Below are 19158 nucleotides of genomic sequence, written 5' to 3' on the forward strand. Positions count from 1 at the left end.
GGTCATGGGGCTGTGATGACATGGGCCAATATCTCACCATGACATCACATCACGATACTCCTGCCGCGACACGAAAGCTGGTTACAACAAACCATCCCCCCACCCCGGGCGTCTTCGCTTGTATCCCGTCATGCTCCGCAGGATGGTACTCGCTAGCCCTCGGAGCGCGGCGCTGCTCTGTGGTCCGTGTCCCGTCTCTATGACCGGGTGCAGCAGAGAGCGGAAGTGAGCAGTGCGCCGTCTCTATAGTGACGGCGAGAGGCGGGGCGGCGAAGCCGGAAGCGGGGACCAGGCGCCCGGAGCGCAGGGTGGGTATCGCGCCTATCGCAAGGGGTCTCGGCCCGGGGTGGGCGCTGCCCCTTTAAGGGGCTTCGCCATGTGATCTAGGGCTGACCCTTCCCGCGGCCCGTCCCGCCCGGTCCGGGGCTCGCGCTGCCTGGGGCCTGGCAAGGGGCTGTGGGTGAGCCCACAGCTGCCTGGTGGGAGGCGACCTGGGGGCGGCTGCGGGGGGCTGGCAGGGCCCTGCTGGGGAGTAGCGTTGGGAAGTACGGGGCGCTCCCCCTACCCAGTGCCGGGGAGCGGGGGCAGAGATGGATCCTGGGCCCTTGGCTCCTCTCCCTTCCCCCCACCGCAGCCCCCTGCCTGGGGGAGCCCGAGGGGTCGGCAGCTACTCCGTCAGATCACGTGCCTCCAAATTTGCATTTCATAATAAGGTTTTAGAAAACCTGAGACATCTGTTTTGTGATTTTGAAGGGGGGAGGGGTTACTGTTAAATGTCCAGTGCTAGGATTTCTCTTTAAACAAATAAACAGCCGCTGCTAGATAGTGTCTGGAGACCAACGGTTGTAGCTCTAAGAACCGGATGGTGAAACTGACTCCATTGATTTCCACTGCCCAAGATGTGAACTATGCAGACTATAAAAAAAGAGTGTAAATAGTGAAAAACTGGATTACAAAAAATCTCCGCTATTAATAATCTGTTATAAGTAACATCTGTGAATAAATGTATTTACATGATCAGTTTAAAAATCTCACCCCCTCTGTGAGAAATGGTTTCACTTAATTGTTGCAAGCAGTGCTCAAGATAACAGTGACAGATTATTAAAAATGTTTTTTTGTATTCTTTCTTTTTATTTAATTGTGTGGTTGGCAGCATTGTAAGTAGTCAACCAGTTGTCCTTGTGGTTCTGTGGATCTTATACGTGAACCGGAGAGAGAAACAATTTTTGGAAAATACAGTTTTAAAAACACAACACTGGGGGCTGAGGGGCAGATATAGTACCTGAAAATATTCTAACTCACTTTTTTGGAACTGACTAGAGTTCACGGTGGCATTGTCCCTTCAACTAACATGGTCCCATCTAACTGTCGGCCACCAGAGTTCTTAGGTTTCTGATTGCTAGTGTAGTACTAGCATTTAGAAAAGTGTACTGGTCCTTTAAGTATCTGCTAGTCCTGATAAATGAATAAATGATGGCATGGCAGAAGCAGCTACAGTTTACTGCTTTTTTAATACCTGAAAACTGGTAGTGAACTGTTAGTAGGTGTAAAGCACAGGTCTCTTACTCTAGAATTCTCAAGATAGAAGATACCAAAATGTTGAACTGTAGGTGAAGCAAAATTATAATTAGAATGATGTGATATTTCATGACATGCAAGGGCTGGAACAGACTCTCTCCCAAATCCTACCTTTTTAGTAATATAAGACATGAATTCTGGTCTTGGTTGTTTGAAGGAGATAGGGACTTTGTTTTTTTCAGTTCTTTTGCCAGTGGTCCAGGACTAAATATAGGGGTTCCTGGATATTGCATCAGTCTCTAGTTTTGCACTTCTGTCTTATGCATATGGAAACTCTCCTGTCCAGGTTGCCTAAAGGAAGAGAAATGGAACTGAAAAAGTTAAGCATCTCGTTGGTTGTGGTCCTGGTTCTGGTCTTGGTCCTGCAAATTTTGTCTGCAGTGGATTTTGACCCATACAGAATCCTTGGGGTTAGCAGGACGTCCAGCCAGGCTGACATTAAAAAGGCTTATAAGAAACTCGCCCGGGAATGGTAGGTGGATCAAAATATTTTGTCTATTAAATGGTTTCTGCAAGCTAGAGTCAGCTATTTTCACCAATGCACAAAATATTTGCGAGAGAAACCATCATCTACAAAATAAAAACAAAGACATTTAAAATAGTACAATAACCGTTTTCCCCCCTATATACAGTATACTAGCTCTTACCATGTTGAATAAAACCATATTCTGAATAGTGAGCCAGTGCCTCACCTGGTGTACATCAACTTAAATCCACTATGGAGCTACACTGATTTATTTCAGCTGACGAGCTGGCCCACTGTTCTTAAGTAAATGTATCTGCTGGCCAGGGAGAAACTTTTTTTTTTTTTTAAAGGAGAAGGAAAACTTTCCTAATAAAAGGCAATTATGCAGCCTGTAAGAGAAGTACTTACTTCAGTAGTCCCATTGAATTCAATGACACATCTTTTGTGAGTAAGTACTACTCAAAAAAAGGTTTGTCGAATTGGACCTATAATGTTAGTTATCTTGTTTGCATGTGTATTCTAAGTAAAAGGCTAATCATACAATATGTTTTGTATATATGATGAGAGTCTTGATCCCATGTCCCTTACTCGCACAAATGACCTGTCGACTTCAGTGGGACTATTCACAGATTGACAACAAGAACTGCAGGATCTGGCCCTAAATTTTAGTTATTTTTGCACATTGCACATTGTAATATTTTCTGATACTAATTTCCACTTCATCCAGTACTCTGGATATCAGACTCTGGAAGGTCTAATATGAAACTCTTTCCCCCTCTATCTTGTACATTACAAAATATAGTGTATAGGAAGAATCACCAAGGGCAGAAATTTAAGAAACAAATGTCTTTTAATAACTTTTGTGCTATATCTTTAAGGTTGTTGTAGGAATTGCAACAGGATCACATTCGCTTGTTAATTTCTCTAACTAGTTATGTGTTCTCCTTACATCCAGTAACTCAACTGAGTAAATCTGTTGTTATTTTTATATATATAAATTTGATCATGACTAACTTCTAGTTACTGAGCTTTTTTTTTTTTTAAGTCAAATTTTCAAGAGTCCTAAAAGAGGAAGTGAATTAAGTTAAGCCAGATTATGACTATACATTAAGACCTGTTTCATACACTGAAGAGAAGAGCTGATGTACAGCATCTGGAAAAACATGATTATCTGATAGCTTCTGGGGTCTCATAGAACCTAGGCATTAAAGTTGTGGTCTAATGCTATAATGGAAAACTATTAACATGCAGAAATGAGCTGCAGATGTACCAAGTAGCTGCTCCGCCTGGTATATATAGGGCAGCAGCTAGAGCATGCATCTTTGAAATTGGCAGGATTGTTGCTGAAGGAATTTACTGCCTGGTTTTAATCAACTTTTTAGCTCCACTTCAACCATTTATTTATGAAATAAAATTCAAAACTGAGGAAATGTTTTTATATACACCACTCAAATCTCATTGAAATTCTTTATGTGGTTCAGCCTGGGTAGGAGAAATAGACTTTTCCCATAAATCTGCATCAGATGGATAAAGAAGTGGATACCACTAAATGGCATTAATGTCTACATATCCCGCTTAGTATGAGTATTGAACTGAAGCTGAAAACACTTGTGGCTTGCTGTGACTCCCTGTGATAAATTGCTGATGCTTTCTAAATGACAAAATCCATTTTCTTTATTTTTTTGCATTGTAGGCACCCTGACAAAAACAAGGACCCAGGAGCAGAAGATAAGTTTATACAAATTAGCAAGGCCTATGAGGTATTAAACACTGTTTGGTAACTTTGTGCTGCTTTCAGGATGTATGTTAGAACCTGGAAAATGCTGTTCATCTTTTACAAGTAGCCTTTACTATTTTCCAGTTATATCTACATGGAACAATTTCTCTGCTCTGTGTATGGCAGGTTAGGCTGGTGGAATCTTTGTCTAGGTTTTCTTGAGAAAAACTAGCCCCTGGATGCTGCTGATTTAAAAAAAAACAACCTGTATATCCATTTAACACTTCCCCAGTTATTGGGGGAGATGTGAATTAATCTCAATAAATCATGAACATCCCACAGCTAGAAATGTTGTGGAAGAATAAATGTAAAGTTCTGTCTTTTGCTTGCTGAAAAGCATCAAGCAAAGAGTAAGGGGTATCCACTGAGTTCAGCAAAGCAGGCTGGTGCCGTCTCTTCATATTTGTTGTGCACATTTCAGTGATGTTGTAAGTGGGGTTAATGGCTTGAGAGCTTAAGTCACTTCTAAAATATTATTTGCATAAGTAGCACTTGCAGGTCACTCATCCAAGCATCCTTGAATCAGCTACCTCAGCATGTGGCATCTCAGCTGATGCTCTTCTTACATCCATGCTGAGTCCCCAGGAATAAACTGAATTCTCAGCTTCCAGCTCAGTTGGCAGTTTCCGCTTAAAGTGCTGCTTGTCTTCCTGAGCGCTTCAGCTCTTCAGATTCATGTGGCTGTTAAATGTTTGAAGTTATGAGAAAACCACAATAGTCTTCTGGACTGTTGGTTTTAGGACTCCTTTTTATGGCCTCTTAGCTGAGAAACTGAAATGATAAAGGAATTTGGAAGACAGCGTCACAGAACTAAGAAGCCAGAAATTAATATTTAAAAAGAATGGTTAGCTAGTGAGTAGGTTTATACAAAATTCTCCAAATAAATGTTCTGTTTGTGTGAACTCTGTCTCACTCCATGCCACATACATGGATTTGGCTCCAGAGACATAGGTGTAAAAGACATGACAGTTCCCTTTCTTGGAGCTCAACTGGGTAGATGTGCAGCAAAAGGAATTCCTCTTCCAGGGTATTGGAACATTTTTTATAGTGAGGGTGCTGAGAGCCATTCAACTAAATTGGAATTCCTATATATAATAGAAACCACTTCAAGTCAGGGGGGCTGCAGACCCCCACATCCCGTTCCAGCACCTATGTCCTCTTCCCAGTGTGTCTGCTCCTTATGGTTATTCAATCATTTTAAGAAGGGGAATTATCATTCTTCCAGTTCCCTCTCAACATGTGCCAGGCCTTGTTTCTTTTCAACCCTTCTTAACTTTGTGATTGACAGATCCTCTCCAACGAGGAAAAGAGATCAAACTTTGATCGTTACGGAGACGTGGGTGAGAACCAGGGGTACCCTCAGCAGCAGCAGCACCGCCAGTTCCATCACTTCCACGAAAGCTTTTACTTTGACGAATCCTTTTTCCACTTCCCGTTTAATTCGGAGCGACGAGACTCCTCCGATGAGAAGTACTTGCTGCATTTTTCACACTACGTGAACGAGATTGTACCGGACAGTTTCAAAAAGCCCTACCTCATTAAAATAACCTCGGACTGGTGCTTCAGCTGTATCCACATTGAGCCTGTGTGGAAGGAGGTTGTTCAGGAGCTAGAGGTACTGGGTAAGAGAAGCAAATTTTAAAAACTCAAGATGCAATGTGTTTTCAGAGAAAGGCTGTCTCAAAGCTTTCCATCCTAGGCTGCAGCAACTGACTTCAACTTTTGGGGGTTGTGTTTGAATGTGAATTCAGCCACAGAGTTCCTTTGTGGTTTATCAGTGTGGTGTGAAGGGCTTTATTTCTGTTGTTTTCCAATGTAAGTGGAGGGGCATTGATCTCTTTCTTTCCAACACCAGTCCTCATCAGTGAAACTGAGACAAGACAAATTTAGGTTTAAAACATGAGGAAACACTTTAGATCTGTAGGGCTGGGTCAGTCGCTGAAGGAAGCTGGTGAAAACCCTATCCCTGTAGATAGCTGGCACTTGATGAAACAAGGCATTAGAAAATCCTGCCCTAGCAGAGAATGGACTAGATGCATTCTGGGGAGTCTCTTCCATCTCTAAATTCAGCGATTGTCTCCTTTTCTGCTGCAGTGTGATTAAACCATTCCTAGTGCCTGCATCACTCTAAATAGCACCAAGGATTGTTGCATGGTCAGGTACTGCTATGTTCTGGCCTGCAATATAAACATTGCGTTGCCCTTTGATATATATCAAGAATGGTCCTGAGATGCAATCTGGAGTCTAAAGGGGGCTGTGAGCCAGCCCAGACTTGACCAGAGTCAAAGCCACTATCATGTAGGACACTGGAGGGATGTGAGAAAATTTTAGTGTCCAAAATAAAAATCAGGGAACCCTGGCAACATATACTTGGATTCCAATTAAGTACTTGCAGTGTTTGTTGCTCAGGATGAAAATTTCTGTCCCCCTTATCAGTCATCTACATAACTTGAGATGGTCAATACAGAGAACATAGAATCCAAAATAAAGAGTGCCAGGATAAGAAGTTGCTGCACTGTATATTTAACATGATATTTTTCCTTGGGGTTTTAACGTGCTGAATAGAGAACCTTTAGGCAGAAGAGTAAGGAGGAGATGGTACCATTGTTACTTCCTCCTGAGAGCAGAGTAATAGAATTCCCCATGGAATGTGAAAAGGGGAAACACTATGTGATACCAGCTGAATAATTCATCCTCTCAGCGTGCTGTGTAAGAGTAGCCACCTTAGTGCTGATTCCCTTTAGGGGAGTTTGGGTCATTCACCCGCCATGTCAAGGTGACCCTATTTTTGGATTTGCCCTCCGTTTTCAGGAGTGGGAATTGGAGTCGTCCACGCTGGGTATGAGAGACGCCTCGCACATCACCTGGGGGCACACAGCACACCGTCCATTCTGGGACTCATTAATGGGAAAATAACCTTCTTCCACAATGCGGTCATCCGAGAGAACCTGAAGCAGTTTGTGGAGAGCCTTCTTCCAGGGAACCTCATAGAGAAGGTACGTGACAGGGAGATCAGCATGTTTGGATTCTGATAAGTGGTAGTGTGTGCTGGACACTTGGATCTCTTTGTTGTCTCTGATGTGACCTTTGTCTTGAGGATGTCAGAAGTTTCTGAAGCTATTTGCAATGGCCTTAATCAAGGGAGAATGGTGGTTTGGATGAGTGAAATCGTTCCAGCTATAAATGCTGGAGGTGGTTTTGAAGGAAACACTACATTCACGCACAAGATCGAATTTTTCTCCATCTTCCCCTGTGCATGGTGAGATAGGTGCTAGAGCTGGCAGCAGGACACTCCCCCTCACTGATGATATCCCACTTACCATAACTCATGTCCTTCAGGGTTAACTGCAGTGCTTCATGTTAAGCATTTGATCGTACACGTGGCTTACGTTAGGGCTCGTAACCACACGTTTGCCGATTTGACACTGTTTGGGACTACACCAGAGATAGTTACAACTATATTAAGGAATGGTGTTTGAAGTCTGCTTGGAGGGTAGCCATGGCCAGGTTCCAAAACGGTGCTCCGGTGTGGACATGACCTTAGAGACCATCACTGTATGTCTCTTCCCCTCCCTTGCCCTATCCTGCAAACTGATAAGTATCTCTTGCAAGATTTTCTGTATTCTCAGCTCCTGCAGATTTTTAGGCCTGGCGCAAAGCCTACTGAAGTGAATTGGGTATCATTCTGTTGACTTCAGCACACTTTGGATCAGGCCTGTAAATGGGAGTTGAGCGCATTGAGCCCTTTTGGCAGACAGAGCTTTTTATCACTAGAGACATTTTTAAATAAACATATTGTTAGACTTCTACTCTGCCCTTTTTTTTCTGATTTCCCCATCTGAAGTACAGTTAGCTGTTGTGGAAATGATTATGATGCCACTGGGAATTTATGACATCAAGTCAGGAAAGATCAGCAAAAGCAGAGAGAACTGTTAGTGTAAAAATCCTGGTTTTGCACAAAATCGCCTTAGCCGGAAAAGATGTATGGGCACAGGTATCCTTTACAAAACAGAAATCATGACATTCTGGCAGCTTTTTAGGACCCAGTTCTAATGCAGCCATTTAACCTTACTGAACTTTAGTTTTCTGAATGTATTGAGGTTGAAACGAATGTTCTGTTTTACATTTAAGATTACAGATAAAAATTATGTCCAATTCCTGTCGAACTGGAAGAAAGAAAATAAACCCCATGTTCTTCTGTTTGATCATATGCCAGTAGTGCCATTGTTATACAAGGTAATGTGTGTGTGTGTGTGTGTGTGTGTGTTATCTCTGGCATTTGGATAGCTTTGTAAATCCACATGTCTTAGTAGAGAATGGGATCTCGGTATAGGCACAGGCTGGATGGTTCCTCTAAGTAGCATTATCCACCCTGAACACCCAGCAATTTCACGTGTGTTATTTGGAGACTGCATAGTCAGGTGACCTGCTTTTGCTAACTATTTTAAACATCTGAATATGAGTAGAACTTACTTCTCTTGCCATAGACAGATCTCTAGTGGAAGTAAGGGCATGGGTGGGGTTGAGGGCAAGGGGAGAAACCATCATTCCTTTCCCACCACAAATAGTTAATGATCTGGGCCATTCGAGCACTGGGTCTAGTTTGTTTGAGGATGATGAGTTGCTAAAGAAACAGCTGGCCAGATATAGAATGTTAGATTGTAAAATAAAACCATGGATCCCGCCAACCTTCCTCTGTCATGAGGAAGAAGCTAACAGTGTCATAAGCCTAGTAAAGGGAATGGGCTGACTGTGTGTATCATTTGGCTGATCTAGACTTTACAGTGCTGTGGAGGCTATGGGGAAATAGTTACCATAAGCTTTACTGGGGAAGAATCAAAGCATGATCTGCAATGTAAACATGCACTGCACCTCTTTTTCCTTCTAGCTCACTGCTTTTGCGTACAGAGATTATTTGTCCTTTGGATACGTGTATGTTGGACTCAGAGGGACTGAAGAGTTGTCCAGACAATATAATATCAATGTCTACACCCCCACCATGATGATCTTCAAGGAACACATTGATAAGCCTGCCGATGTTATTCAGGTATCATTTTGTGGTCTGCATCTTTGTCTGTCTGTCTGGGTTTTAAATAAAATATATAGTAACTGCTTTTCTGGTCTGTTTCATACATCAGAAGTTGGTCAGTGGAGCATTTCAAACCAGCTCTGGGTTGGATGGGAGCAGAAATTGGAGCTTCAGAAGGATGTCTTGAATGACCGTCAGGGAGGGAGGGAGCTCTGTAGGTTTCAACAGGCATCTGAACTTGGAGGATAACTGGGTGACAGTTGTGGTTTTCACTGGGGCATAGTTTAGTAACTAAGCTGGTGGAGGAAGGCAGATCTTTGGGTTTCAGTGGCGCAGTGACTGTAGAGAGAGAGGGCAGCTCTTAATTCAGCTTTGTCAGAATTCCTTAGTCTCCTGGGACCAACCCTTGGCTCTGAGGAATTCCTTAGAGAATCCATGAGACTTAGAGGTTTCATAGAGAAAGTGCATTAATAGTGAAAGTGCAGTACACCCCAGTAAATGCTGAATCGTCAGAAGCCTTCGGTCACTGTTGCAATTTCTGACTGTTGGGATTTTAATATTACTGGATGCTCTGATTTTTTTTTTTCCCCTCAGCAACAACAGCTGTTTAATGCCCCTTCTCCAGGGGCATTCATGAGTGGCCATACTTCCAATCTCCTGAACATCTCTTCCATGTGTAAAACAGCCTGTTGACCTTCATCATGGTGACCCTTTAACACTAGAGCATTCATGTTCCCTGAGAGCTGAACATACTTCTGGTTTAGCTGAACAATGCTGATCTTCTGTTTGCTTTGTCCTTTCTAGGCACGAGAGATGAAAAAGCAGCTCATTGATGACTTCCTTTCCCAGAACAAGTTCCTTCTGGCAGCCAGACTCACCAGCCAGAAATTGTTTCGTGAACTGTGTCCTGTGAAGAAGTCTCACCGTCAGCGGAAGTAAGTCTTGCTGCGATGGAAGTTCCTCCTATCCTCATGCGCTCCTACTCCTGGTGGCTGCTTACAGGCGATGTCTCGTTTAACTCTCTGGGGCGGGGGGTCCATTGGAAGAATAGAAATTGCTCGACAGGATCAGAGCAGTGGTTCATGTAATCCAGTATCCTGTCACCATCAGTGGCCAGTGCCAAATGCCAAATGCTTCACAGGGATTTCCAAGAAGCCTGTCAGTGGCAGTGATGGAACAACTTGCCCCCAGGGAAGTTTCCTCCTAACCCCTAATAATGCAAGGTTAGGTCTATATCCCTTCAGAGGCATTGAGGGGGTCTCTCTGTATTTAGTATTAGAACTTTGGATGTTCTTCTTATACATCTAAATGTCTAATCTGTTTTTGAATCCTGCTAAGATCTTGCCCTCTGTCCCATGGCAATGAGTCCCAGAAGCTAATTGTGCATTGTGTGAAAGTACTTCCTTTTATCAGTTTCAAACATGCCACTTTTCAGTTCACTATCCCCTTGTTCTTGTATTATTAAACAGAGTACCTTGCAGTAACTCTGTGGGGACAAGAACATAGAAGATGGGAAGGACTGAGATTGGAACATTGCGCAATGGAGTGTGTAAGAAGATAGACACCATGAAGTGTCTCTCTGGCTCGTCAGGGTCTGTTCTAGCTGGCAGGTTGGGTTTGTTATTCCTTTGTGTCTCCAGGCCTGTCGTGAATCCTTCATTTCATTGTGTTGTCTAGGTACTGTGTGGTTTTACTTACTGGAGAGGGTGACAAGTTTGCTAAGACCTATGAGGCATTTGTGGCCTTTGCTCTGGCAAACACGAAAGACACCGTGAGGTTTGTGCATATCTACAACGACCGTCAGCGAGACTTTGCCCATGCCTTGCTGATGGATGATGAGAAATATTGGGGGAAATCTGCCGTGAGTGTCACATTTTCCTTCTTCCTAATATGTAATTCAGTGTCTCTCTGAGCTTTATTCTTTTTCACCCCAACCTCAAAAATGTTCAGGGGGAGAGAATATTGATGCTGCTTCTTTGAAATATTACGGGAGCATGTTATGGGCAGGATCAGACCTCTCTACTTCTAACAGATCCTCTTGTATTGCATGTTGGTTGCTCTGTTTCAGGTCGGACCTTCATTGTCTTGTATATTGCAATTCCCTTCTTTTTGATCTGTCCCGATCTCAGTTCTCTAACTTCCAGCATGTGCAGAACACCACTGCCTGCCTTCTGAGATGTACAAAGTGTAACCACGTCATCTTCCATTCTCATGATTCCACAGCTCTGTTCATTTCACTGTCCAGTTCAAAATTGTCCTCTTTGATCTTAACCCCTCCGTGAACTTGCTCCTGCCAGTCTCATGGATGGATCTTGTTTCTCTCTACTCCTTCCCAAACTACTCCCGCTTATTTAGCACTGTTCTCTTCTGTCTTTCACTCTGTCACTCCACTCTTAATGTGAGAGCTTTGTCCTTGGCAGCTCCTCCTATTTGGAATGACCTTCCTGTGTCTCACCACCAAACCCACTGTTTTATTTCACATCTCTGCTGAGAAAACATCCTTCTTTTTCCTCCTTGCTTATGCTTCTTAATTACTCTCCTTCTGGCTAACTCTAATTAGTTAACTCTAATGTGATGTGGAATGCAGTGTGTAGGAAAAACACTATACGAAATAAGTGTTGTGCTTCCAAAGAACAGGAGCTGGGGTTCAGAGAACGTGTGCTGTTCATCTCTGTTCCTATTGGGTATAATGGAACATGCAGCTACTTTTTATACTTGTTCCCATTCCGATGTTGTGCCTGCCCTTTGACAAGGGTGTCATAAGAGATTAACTGAAATAGCTGTTTTTAATCTGGATCCTAGTTCTGAATTCTCATTTGACACATCAAGGCTTTTTTCCAAGTTGGTATCTTGTTCTCTGAAGCTTGTGCTGTTACTGCTTTGTCCAGGTGGCCATCTTGGAAAGGCGCAATAATGTAGGAAGAGTGGTCTATAAAATCTTGGAAGATGCCTGGGAGGGCAGTGAAGAGGATAATTTCATCCTTTTGGATCATCTGGCTCAGTTAAGAACAGACCCTGGTCTTCTCTCTTCAGACACTGTCCTACCAGACTTGAATGATGAACTTGCTCCTGTAAGTATTCAGTTTTGTAGAGGCATAACAAACCTATGTTAGCTGGTTCTAGTTAACTCTGAGGGTACATCTTCACTACCCGCTGGATCGGCGGGTAGCAATCGATCCAGTGGGAATCAATATCGTGTCTAGTCTAGACGTGATAAATCGACCCTGAACGCTCTCCCGTTGACTCCTGTACTCCAGCGCTGCAAGAGGTGCAAGCAGAGTCAATGGGGGAGCGCCAGCAGTTGACTCACCGTGATGAAGACACCACGGTAAGTCCATCTGAGTGTCAGCTTCAGCTACATTATTCACATAGCTGAAGTTGCATAACTTAGATCGATTCCCCCATCCCCACCCCCAGTGTAGACCAGGGCTAAAATTGCACTGCTGTGGTCAGTGATGGGAATTGTGCCTAGAGTTTTGAGTATTGGAGAGGCAAGACTCTTTCACTGTGTATGCATCAGCTGCAGGGGGCAGTCCTTGGGCTCTGAGGTAGTTGAGCTGGTTTGGACAAGGGGTGCAGAGGGGATAGTCACATAGTTGATTTGTTTCTTCATGGGTAGCGGGAGAGCAGCCACCTTGTCATTGATCTGTTGTATCTTTACAGGTGTTCTTTCTCCGATGGCTCTACTCCGCAATAGAGTACGTCTCGGACTGCTGGGATAGTGTATTTCATAATAACTGGTATGGAATCTGATTTAAAATATCAGGATAGCTCTTATTTTGTGTATAGATGTAATAGCCCTTTGTCTTGCCTGAGGATAAATTCAAAAGCATATCTAGATATGGAGGTATCTGACGGGGACAGAAGGAGGCATATATATCTTCTCTTGGAGAAAGCAAAGGAACTGTGGGCCAGTGAAGCTTGATTTCTGTCTCATCTTCTGAGTAGCTAGTTGAGCTGTGAAGCTGAGGTCTGCCACTGGATTTTGTGCTACTGAAAACACACCGCTCCTGTTGGCAATAGTCCTGGCTTGGCTGTCTTGCTGTGCGGTTTTCATTAGCGTTTATGGTATTTTAAAAACATTCTTCCATTTGTCTCCCTGCCTTTCATTAGAAGATAGGAACAATGAGAGAGCTTCCATTAAAGCCCTTCAAACAGGAGACAGGCAGTTCAGGGAAAATTATATGCTATTATCTGGGGTGGAAGGGATCTGAAAACCTGAGGCAGAGGTTGACTGCAGGAACTCAGAACTAACTGCAAACCTTCTCTCTTAGGCGGGAAATGATGCCGCTTCTTTCCCTGATCTTCTCAGCCCTCTTCATTCTCTTTGGCACTGTTATTGTTCAGGCTTTCAGGTGAGAACCTACCAGACCATCTATTGGAGCCTTACAGACCAGATTTCAGCATCTCAGTTGAAACTTACCCTGTTTTAAAATGCTCCTTTGCAGTGACTCGAGTGATGAGAGAGACTCTCCTCTCCCCCAGAAGGAAGATCCCTCTGAAAAGAATGAAAAGAATGACACAACCTTCAGCAAAGAGAACAGGTTTCCCCTGCTAACTCCTTCCTGCACTAGTCAGGCCTTCTCTGCACCTCCACTTTCCTGCTGAAGAGGCTTGGTGGGGCACAGTCTTTTTCCTACTGCCTTTCCCCCAGGCAGAGAGGGCAGGTTGGGGAAGGGCAGTGAGTAGGTAGTAGGGAAGTAATGGAGCTGGTGTGAACATGGTGGTGTGAGTGACGGGCAGCATGTGAACAGAGCATGGGTGAGTTTGGTGTAGCTGATATAAAGAGTGAACGGGGAATGGGCAGTCATCGGAAAGCAACAAATTGAATATTTGGGACCAAAAGCCCCTTCAAGGTAGAGAACTGGAAAGTAGCTGTTACCTGAGCTGTGACTGAAATCTGTCAGACAAGGGAGCCACTGCTAAGTTCTTTGAACTAGCAACAGACTAGTGGCTGTACAGCCAACTTCTTTCCATCTACCCACCTTGTCCATCTCCTACATTTAAAATCTATCCTTCTCCCACCACACAATCACTTAGAAACCCACCTGTTTGCCTAGACAAATACTTCGTGGAGTGATGAAGGAGAAGAAACAATGATTTGCCAAAGAACATCTAATCTTTAATCTTTAGCAGGCCAAAGACAAACTGCTTTAATAGGCTTTGGATAGAGGGCATAGGGGGTGTGAGTTTTCAGGGGTTCTGCACTGTGCCAGATTAGCCAACACATTGTGACGTGGGTTTTGAGTGACTTTTCACTAGGTCACTCTTTCCTTATAGTGCCCAGGTGCATTTACTGTCCTTTGGTCCTTTTTCACTTGAGTCATTCTCTCTGCCCAGCAGGATTCCCAAAAAGGGCTTTGTCGAAGTGACTGAGCTAACAGATGTTACCTATACTAGTAACCTGGTGCGCCTGAGGCCAGGTCACATGAACGTGGTTCTGATCCTTTCCAACCCCACCAAAACCAACCTACTTCAGAAGTTTGCCCTGGAAGTCTACACATTCACAGGGTCAGTATGGAGTTCCTCTTTGGGCTTCTGCTATGCTCTTAATGGCCTGTGTAGTCTCATGCAGTGGATAGGCTTGGGGTGTGTATTGTTGCATTGCTTCGTCACGTGTATACTTGCATGCTTGCTCCCAAGAACATCTTCACCTTCATGTGGGTGCTTGCACCTGTGAGGCGGCTTAAATGAATAGCTGTTTGATAGCCAACATTAAATGGGTTGGTGGGCTCAGCCCACTTTGTAATGGATGTATGTTCTCCGTACTGCTGCTAGTGCAACTGGTAATCTCAGCAGAGAGGCCAAGGACTGGATGGGCCACGGAGCCTGAACTCTCCCCTCCAGGTCCCTCTACTGCCACTTATGCTATGCCTGTGTTCGGACAAATACAGGGCTTCACTTTCCAGGGCTTTAAGTCAGTCAAAATAGTTTGTGCAAAAACAATAAAAAATAAATTACTTCAACCCTCCTTCAGTTTCTAATCTTGATGTTTCCTGTCTGGTCTGAACTGGAACACAGTTTAAATTGGTTCCCTCTCACTTCTCCTGCAGGAGCAGCTGTCTTCATTTCTCCTTCCTGAGCCTCGATAAGCATAGAGAATGGCTGGAGTATTTGTTAGAGTTTGCTCAGGATGCTGCCCCCATTCCATATCAATATGATAAACATTTCCTGGAGCGCGACTACACCGGTTACGTCCTAGCTCTAAATGGTCACAAGAAATACTTCTGCCTCTTCAAGCCTCACAGATCGGGGGATGAAGGGGGAACCATGGGGTCCTCTGAGGATTTTGACCCCTTGCTACATACAGGAGACGCCCGAGGAAAATCCTCCTGCAGTCCAGGATCCAAACAAGTTAGAAACAAATTAAGCAAGTTGTCCTTATGGATGGAACGTCTCTTAGAAGGTTCCTTGCAAAGGTTCTATATTCCATCCTGGCCTGCATTAGACTGAAGGGATTTAAAAGAGATTCAGACACTACAAACTTTTTAAGATGACAACCATGGACAATTCTTTCCAGGAATAAACAGTCATGAGAAATGGACAGTAGGTTTTAGATGAACTCTCCTAGGCCCAGTGAGTAGAAGTATCTTCCTTCATCTTTGACCTAGGAGTAAAAGATGAAACATACTGAAGTCCTCTGTACCAAATTGTTCTTGTGTTTGAATGCTGTACTATCTAAGACAAAACCCAGTCTATTTTCCTTTAATGTCCTGCTCACCGCATCGCCTATGTCCAGTGTCTTGTTTTTTCTCAGCTGAGGAAAACCCTATGAGTTCTTCGCAACGCTGACTCAGTTTGGACTGAATACAGTGAACTTGTTATGTAGATCAGGTCCCCTTCCCAATGTTTAGCCCATAGTGCATACTGGTGTGATACTCGGAACACCCTACAGAATCTCCCCAGCCTCTGCAACTCTGAAAGGCCTCATACCAAGCATTCTTATTTATCAGCTTTCCCTGTGGTAAGTGATTTAGGAGTGTGGTTGGGGGTATCTCCTTTGTAGCAAACCGATAGCCGGTATTTACAGATGGTGGGGGCTAGTAGGCGATCTACATGTTTCATGCTCCTTGTGTAGTAGTTCCATGAGCAGCTTCACCAGCTAAGCCATAAGCAGGGAGGGAAGGGGATTAACACAGCCGTAAATACTATCAAGATGTTGAGCCATTTAAATGTACATTATTTTTCAGATGCCTTTTTGCTTCTGTCAATTTTTAGACTGTGTCTCTTAGAGCCATAACTTTACCCATGTCCTCAGATTGTAGGCGTAAGCTGCTACGAGCCAGTAGACATGTAAAAGACAATTTCAGTACCTGCTAGTGAATCAACTTGGACACCTTTCAGACAACAATGGTACATCTCTAGTACAATATTGACACTTTTTTGTATCAAGGAACTTAATTCTTTAATGATTGTATTTTTGAACTATGTTGCCCAAAAAGTGCTGTCATCGGATCGTCTGTTACGTGTGGAACTAGTTTTGTTGTAGACAAACGTTTACAAGATGCTTAGTTTCAGCTTCTCTCACTTTGTTTTTATCCTCAGCTCAAAGGTTTCTTAACATACATGTTGCCTTTTCTTTCTTTCTTTTAAACATATGGTTCGGTGTGAAACTGGAATGTTCTAGGCTGTGGAGTTACTGTACTTAATTATATCAAATGGGCTCTCCTACCAGCCCTTTGGCTTGCCCAGGGAGCTGGCATTTTGTTAGTGACAAGGAGCTGCTACCTGAACGTCAAGGTAAAAGGGAAAGGTTTCTTTTCAAAGCAGGGAACTGTAATCGTGTGACACTACTTCCTTTTTTCTCTCTGTTAATCCGCATAGGTCCAGTCACTTTATCTGATGTTTGCTGTAAATTTAATAAACTTCTCCAAAGTGACCTGGATAGGAATCTGAGGCTTCCACATGAGTAGGTCATGCTATGGTACGTGATGGCCAAATCCTGCATGAGTTTTCCTCTCATTCAGATTGAGATTAACTCCTGCGTAGCATTCTGAACCTTATTGTGAAGCACTCCTACAAGCATGAGGGTTTACTTAAAAACCTCACTACCCTCCCACCTGCTCCAGCAGAGCAGCCCAGTACTATGGATCAATATTCCACCAAGTGAGCTACCCTCTGACCCAAATGAGATGTAGGATTATTCAAGCAACCTGATTGGCTGAACAGTCCTCAGAGCTTTATAACGGTGAGATAGTGACCCACTGAACTGGTGACTTGCTGCATTCTGCTTGGCTTCGAGAAGAGATGCGCTTCAACTAACGAAAGACCACTTGAACAATACTCATAATGCTCTTATATATAAGGGTATTGGCAGGTTAAAATATTAGACTCAACCGGCCTTACCTATGTTACTTAAACCATTGGAGTTTAATCTGTAAACTTCTACCTGCAGTGTGAATGGTTTTGATTGCTGAGCACAGGCTATGAGAAGGAAGGAGAGGATTTTTCTTCTGAGGAGATATGTAGAAATAAAATGCTAAAAAACCCAGGCATTAGACTGACCCTGAACTAAACTTAAGCAGCAGACTGACTTTTCTCGCTTTATGCTGTTTCTGTTGAAGCCGGTGTTTTCGTTGGCTTGGTTAATGAAATAGCCTGGGTTTTTTGTGTTTGTAGCCAGTTCTGCCTTTGGGGTCTTGCATGGTAACACAGTGCTGTAAACCCCAGAGTTGGACACACTGCAGAAGAATCCAGAGTCCAAAAGAAAATTTTTGACACTCTAAACGCAGCTGAACAATGTCTCGAGGAGCGGGTTGGGCCCAGAAGGAGGATTTACAAAAGCTGTTGGTTACTGACTCTTCTGCTAGTCAGAAACTTTGGTGTCAAACGTTAGGGTTTTAAACTAAGGGCCCATGTATGCTGTGTAGAAGAAATTCCCCTGTCCAAGGACCCAGGAAAAGGCTTAAACCCTATATTGAGGCTCAAGTGGTGTGTAGGCCTTGTGTTTGTGTATAAACACCTGTCGATGTGGGTCTCGTGGAGAGAGCACTCTCAGTAATACACCCTCGGGAAATAGCTAACTGGGGGGTGCTACAGATTCCATTCAGTTACTGATAAAAGTGAACATAGAACAAAGTTGCAGGATCAAACCAGCTCATTTGTAAAAGTACCTGATTTTTTTTTTTTTATTGGTAGGGAGTAGCTACGCTTTCTTGGGCTCAGGCACACCCCAACTATTCTGAATGCATCTGTTCAGCAAGGATAGCACTGCTCTGATATCCAGCTAGTTATGTTATTCATTAGGTGCAGAAGACCAGTCACAGGACCTCTCTGCTGCTTGGAATTGAATGTCTCTGCTTTCCCTCCTCCCTTTTCCAGATGCTGCAAGACCATTAGCCTGGGCTAATTTTTGTCCACTACCCTCACTATTGCCCTTTGGTTTGCTTCATAGCGAAGGAAATGCACTGGGCTGTTCTCAGTTTATGCATGATACTTTCTTGAGCTAAGAGCAAGGAAGTTTTCAGTGCTAATGCACTGCTCTGTGACAAACCTAAATACAAGCTTCTTTTTTTTTTTTTAAAGTAAAACTCCTAGGAGCTGAAGCGAAACATCTGTACAACACAGGGAAATGTAGCCTAGAGTCCAAATACTGTACCTGACCTCTCCCCTTGACTGAGTGTGCTACACAGCAGCTTTGCAGTGATGGCTGACATATATATGGTCAGTAAAAGCTTGCCAGGAACTAATACAATAATGCAACCTGGGAGATTGGATTGAAAAGCAGGTAAATATTTTGCACTTTTGATACTCTTAGAGGGGGAAAAATAATTTATTTGGTAAATGTCTTTTTTAATTTTTGTTTTTGTATTTGTGAACAGGCACTGATGATGTCATTTTGTTTTAAGATTATTACAGATTCGCAACTGAAATAAACTATTTTAATGTGAGACGATGAGGTGGCCTTGCATTTTAATCAACACATTGACAATGGGTGTGGCGTATGGGAGTTAATTGCAAAAGTTTGATGGCTGTTAACTGCTCGTAATTTAGCAAAGTCAATAGGCTAGTTATCTCCACTCAGGCAACAGGGCTGCTTAACCAAGGACAACTGTTTCCAAAAACTGCCCTGTAGTTTAGTCAATGTTCCTATTGGCCTCCTGAAGCCTGACAGCTATGGGCCCTGGGAAAATCATGTATGAATGGGGTTTAGAAACGTCCCATCACTGAGACAGAGACCACAGTGCCTTGGCATAAGTCATCTCGTAATGTAGGGCTTGCAGCTAGTGCCACTTTGGATCCATTGCATGAAGAGACCAGAAGAACTTCTATTCTATACCATGCCCATGGAAGGGAGCCAGGATGTTA

The 19158-nt window shown here is 43.5% G+C and overlaps 1 protein-coding gene across 3 annotated transcripts; it reads left to right on the plus strand.

The window, feature by feature from the left end:
* Window positions 1–227: 227 nt before the first annotated feature.
* Window positions 228–18740, plus strand: DNAJC16 (DnaJ heat shock protein family (Hsp40) member C16). Of its 3 annotated transcripts, XR_004373604.2 has the most exons (16): window positions 245–308; window positions 1865–2050; window positions 3738–3804; window positions 5110–5443; window positions 6633–6817; window positions 7953–8057; window positions 8710–8868; window positions 9655–9785; window positions 10528–10711; window positions 11739–11921; window positions 12514–12590; window positions 13125–13205; window positions 13299–13394; window positions 14191–14361; window positions 14904–15814; window positions 16109–18740. XR_004373604.2 is itself a non-coding variant. In XM_032779563.2 (15 exons), exons 2-15 carry the CDS (start codon window positions 1884–1886, stop codon window positions 15301–15303), a joined length of 2337 nt encoding a protein of 778 aa, XP_032635454.1. In that variant the 5' UTR covers window positions 228–308; window positions 1865–1883; the 3' UTR covers window positions 15304–18740. The 3 variants fall into 3 exon arrangements, 2 of the variants coding, with proteins under 2 accessions (XP_032635454.1, XP_032635453.1); XM_032779563.2 differs by having other exon boundaries at window positions 228–308; window positions 14194–14361; window positions 14904–18740; XM_032779562.2 differs by having other exon boundaries at window positions 14904–18740.
* The last annotated feature ends 418 nt before the right edge of the window (window positions 18741–19158 follow it).

This window comes from Chelonoidis abingdonii, chromosome 23 (assembly GCF_003597395.2).
Source record: "Chelonoidis abingdonii isolate Lonesome George chromosome 23, CheloAbing_2.0, whole genome shotgun sequence".
Classification (NCBI taxonomy): domain Eukaryota; kingdom Metazoa; phylum Chordata; order Testudines; family Testudinidae; genus Chelonoidis; species Chelonoidis abingdonii.

Excerpts from the sequence above, each read along its gene's own strand:
- DNAJC16 (XM_032779562.2), top strand. The coding sequence starts at position 1,884 with ATGGAACTGAAAAAGTTAAGCATCTCGTTGGTTGTGGTCCTGGTTCTG. Across the intron at positions 11,922-12,513 it reads TGAATGATGAACTTGCTCCT|GTGTTCTTTCTCCGATGGCT; the intron begins GTAAGTATTCAG and ends GTATCTTTACAG. Across the intron at positions 14,362-14,903 it reads GAAGTCTACACATTCACAGG|GAGCAGCTGTCTTCATTTCT; the intron begins GTCAGTATGGAG and ends CTTCTCCTGCAG.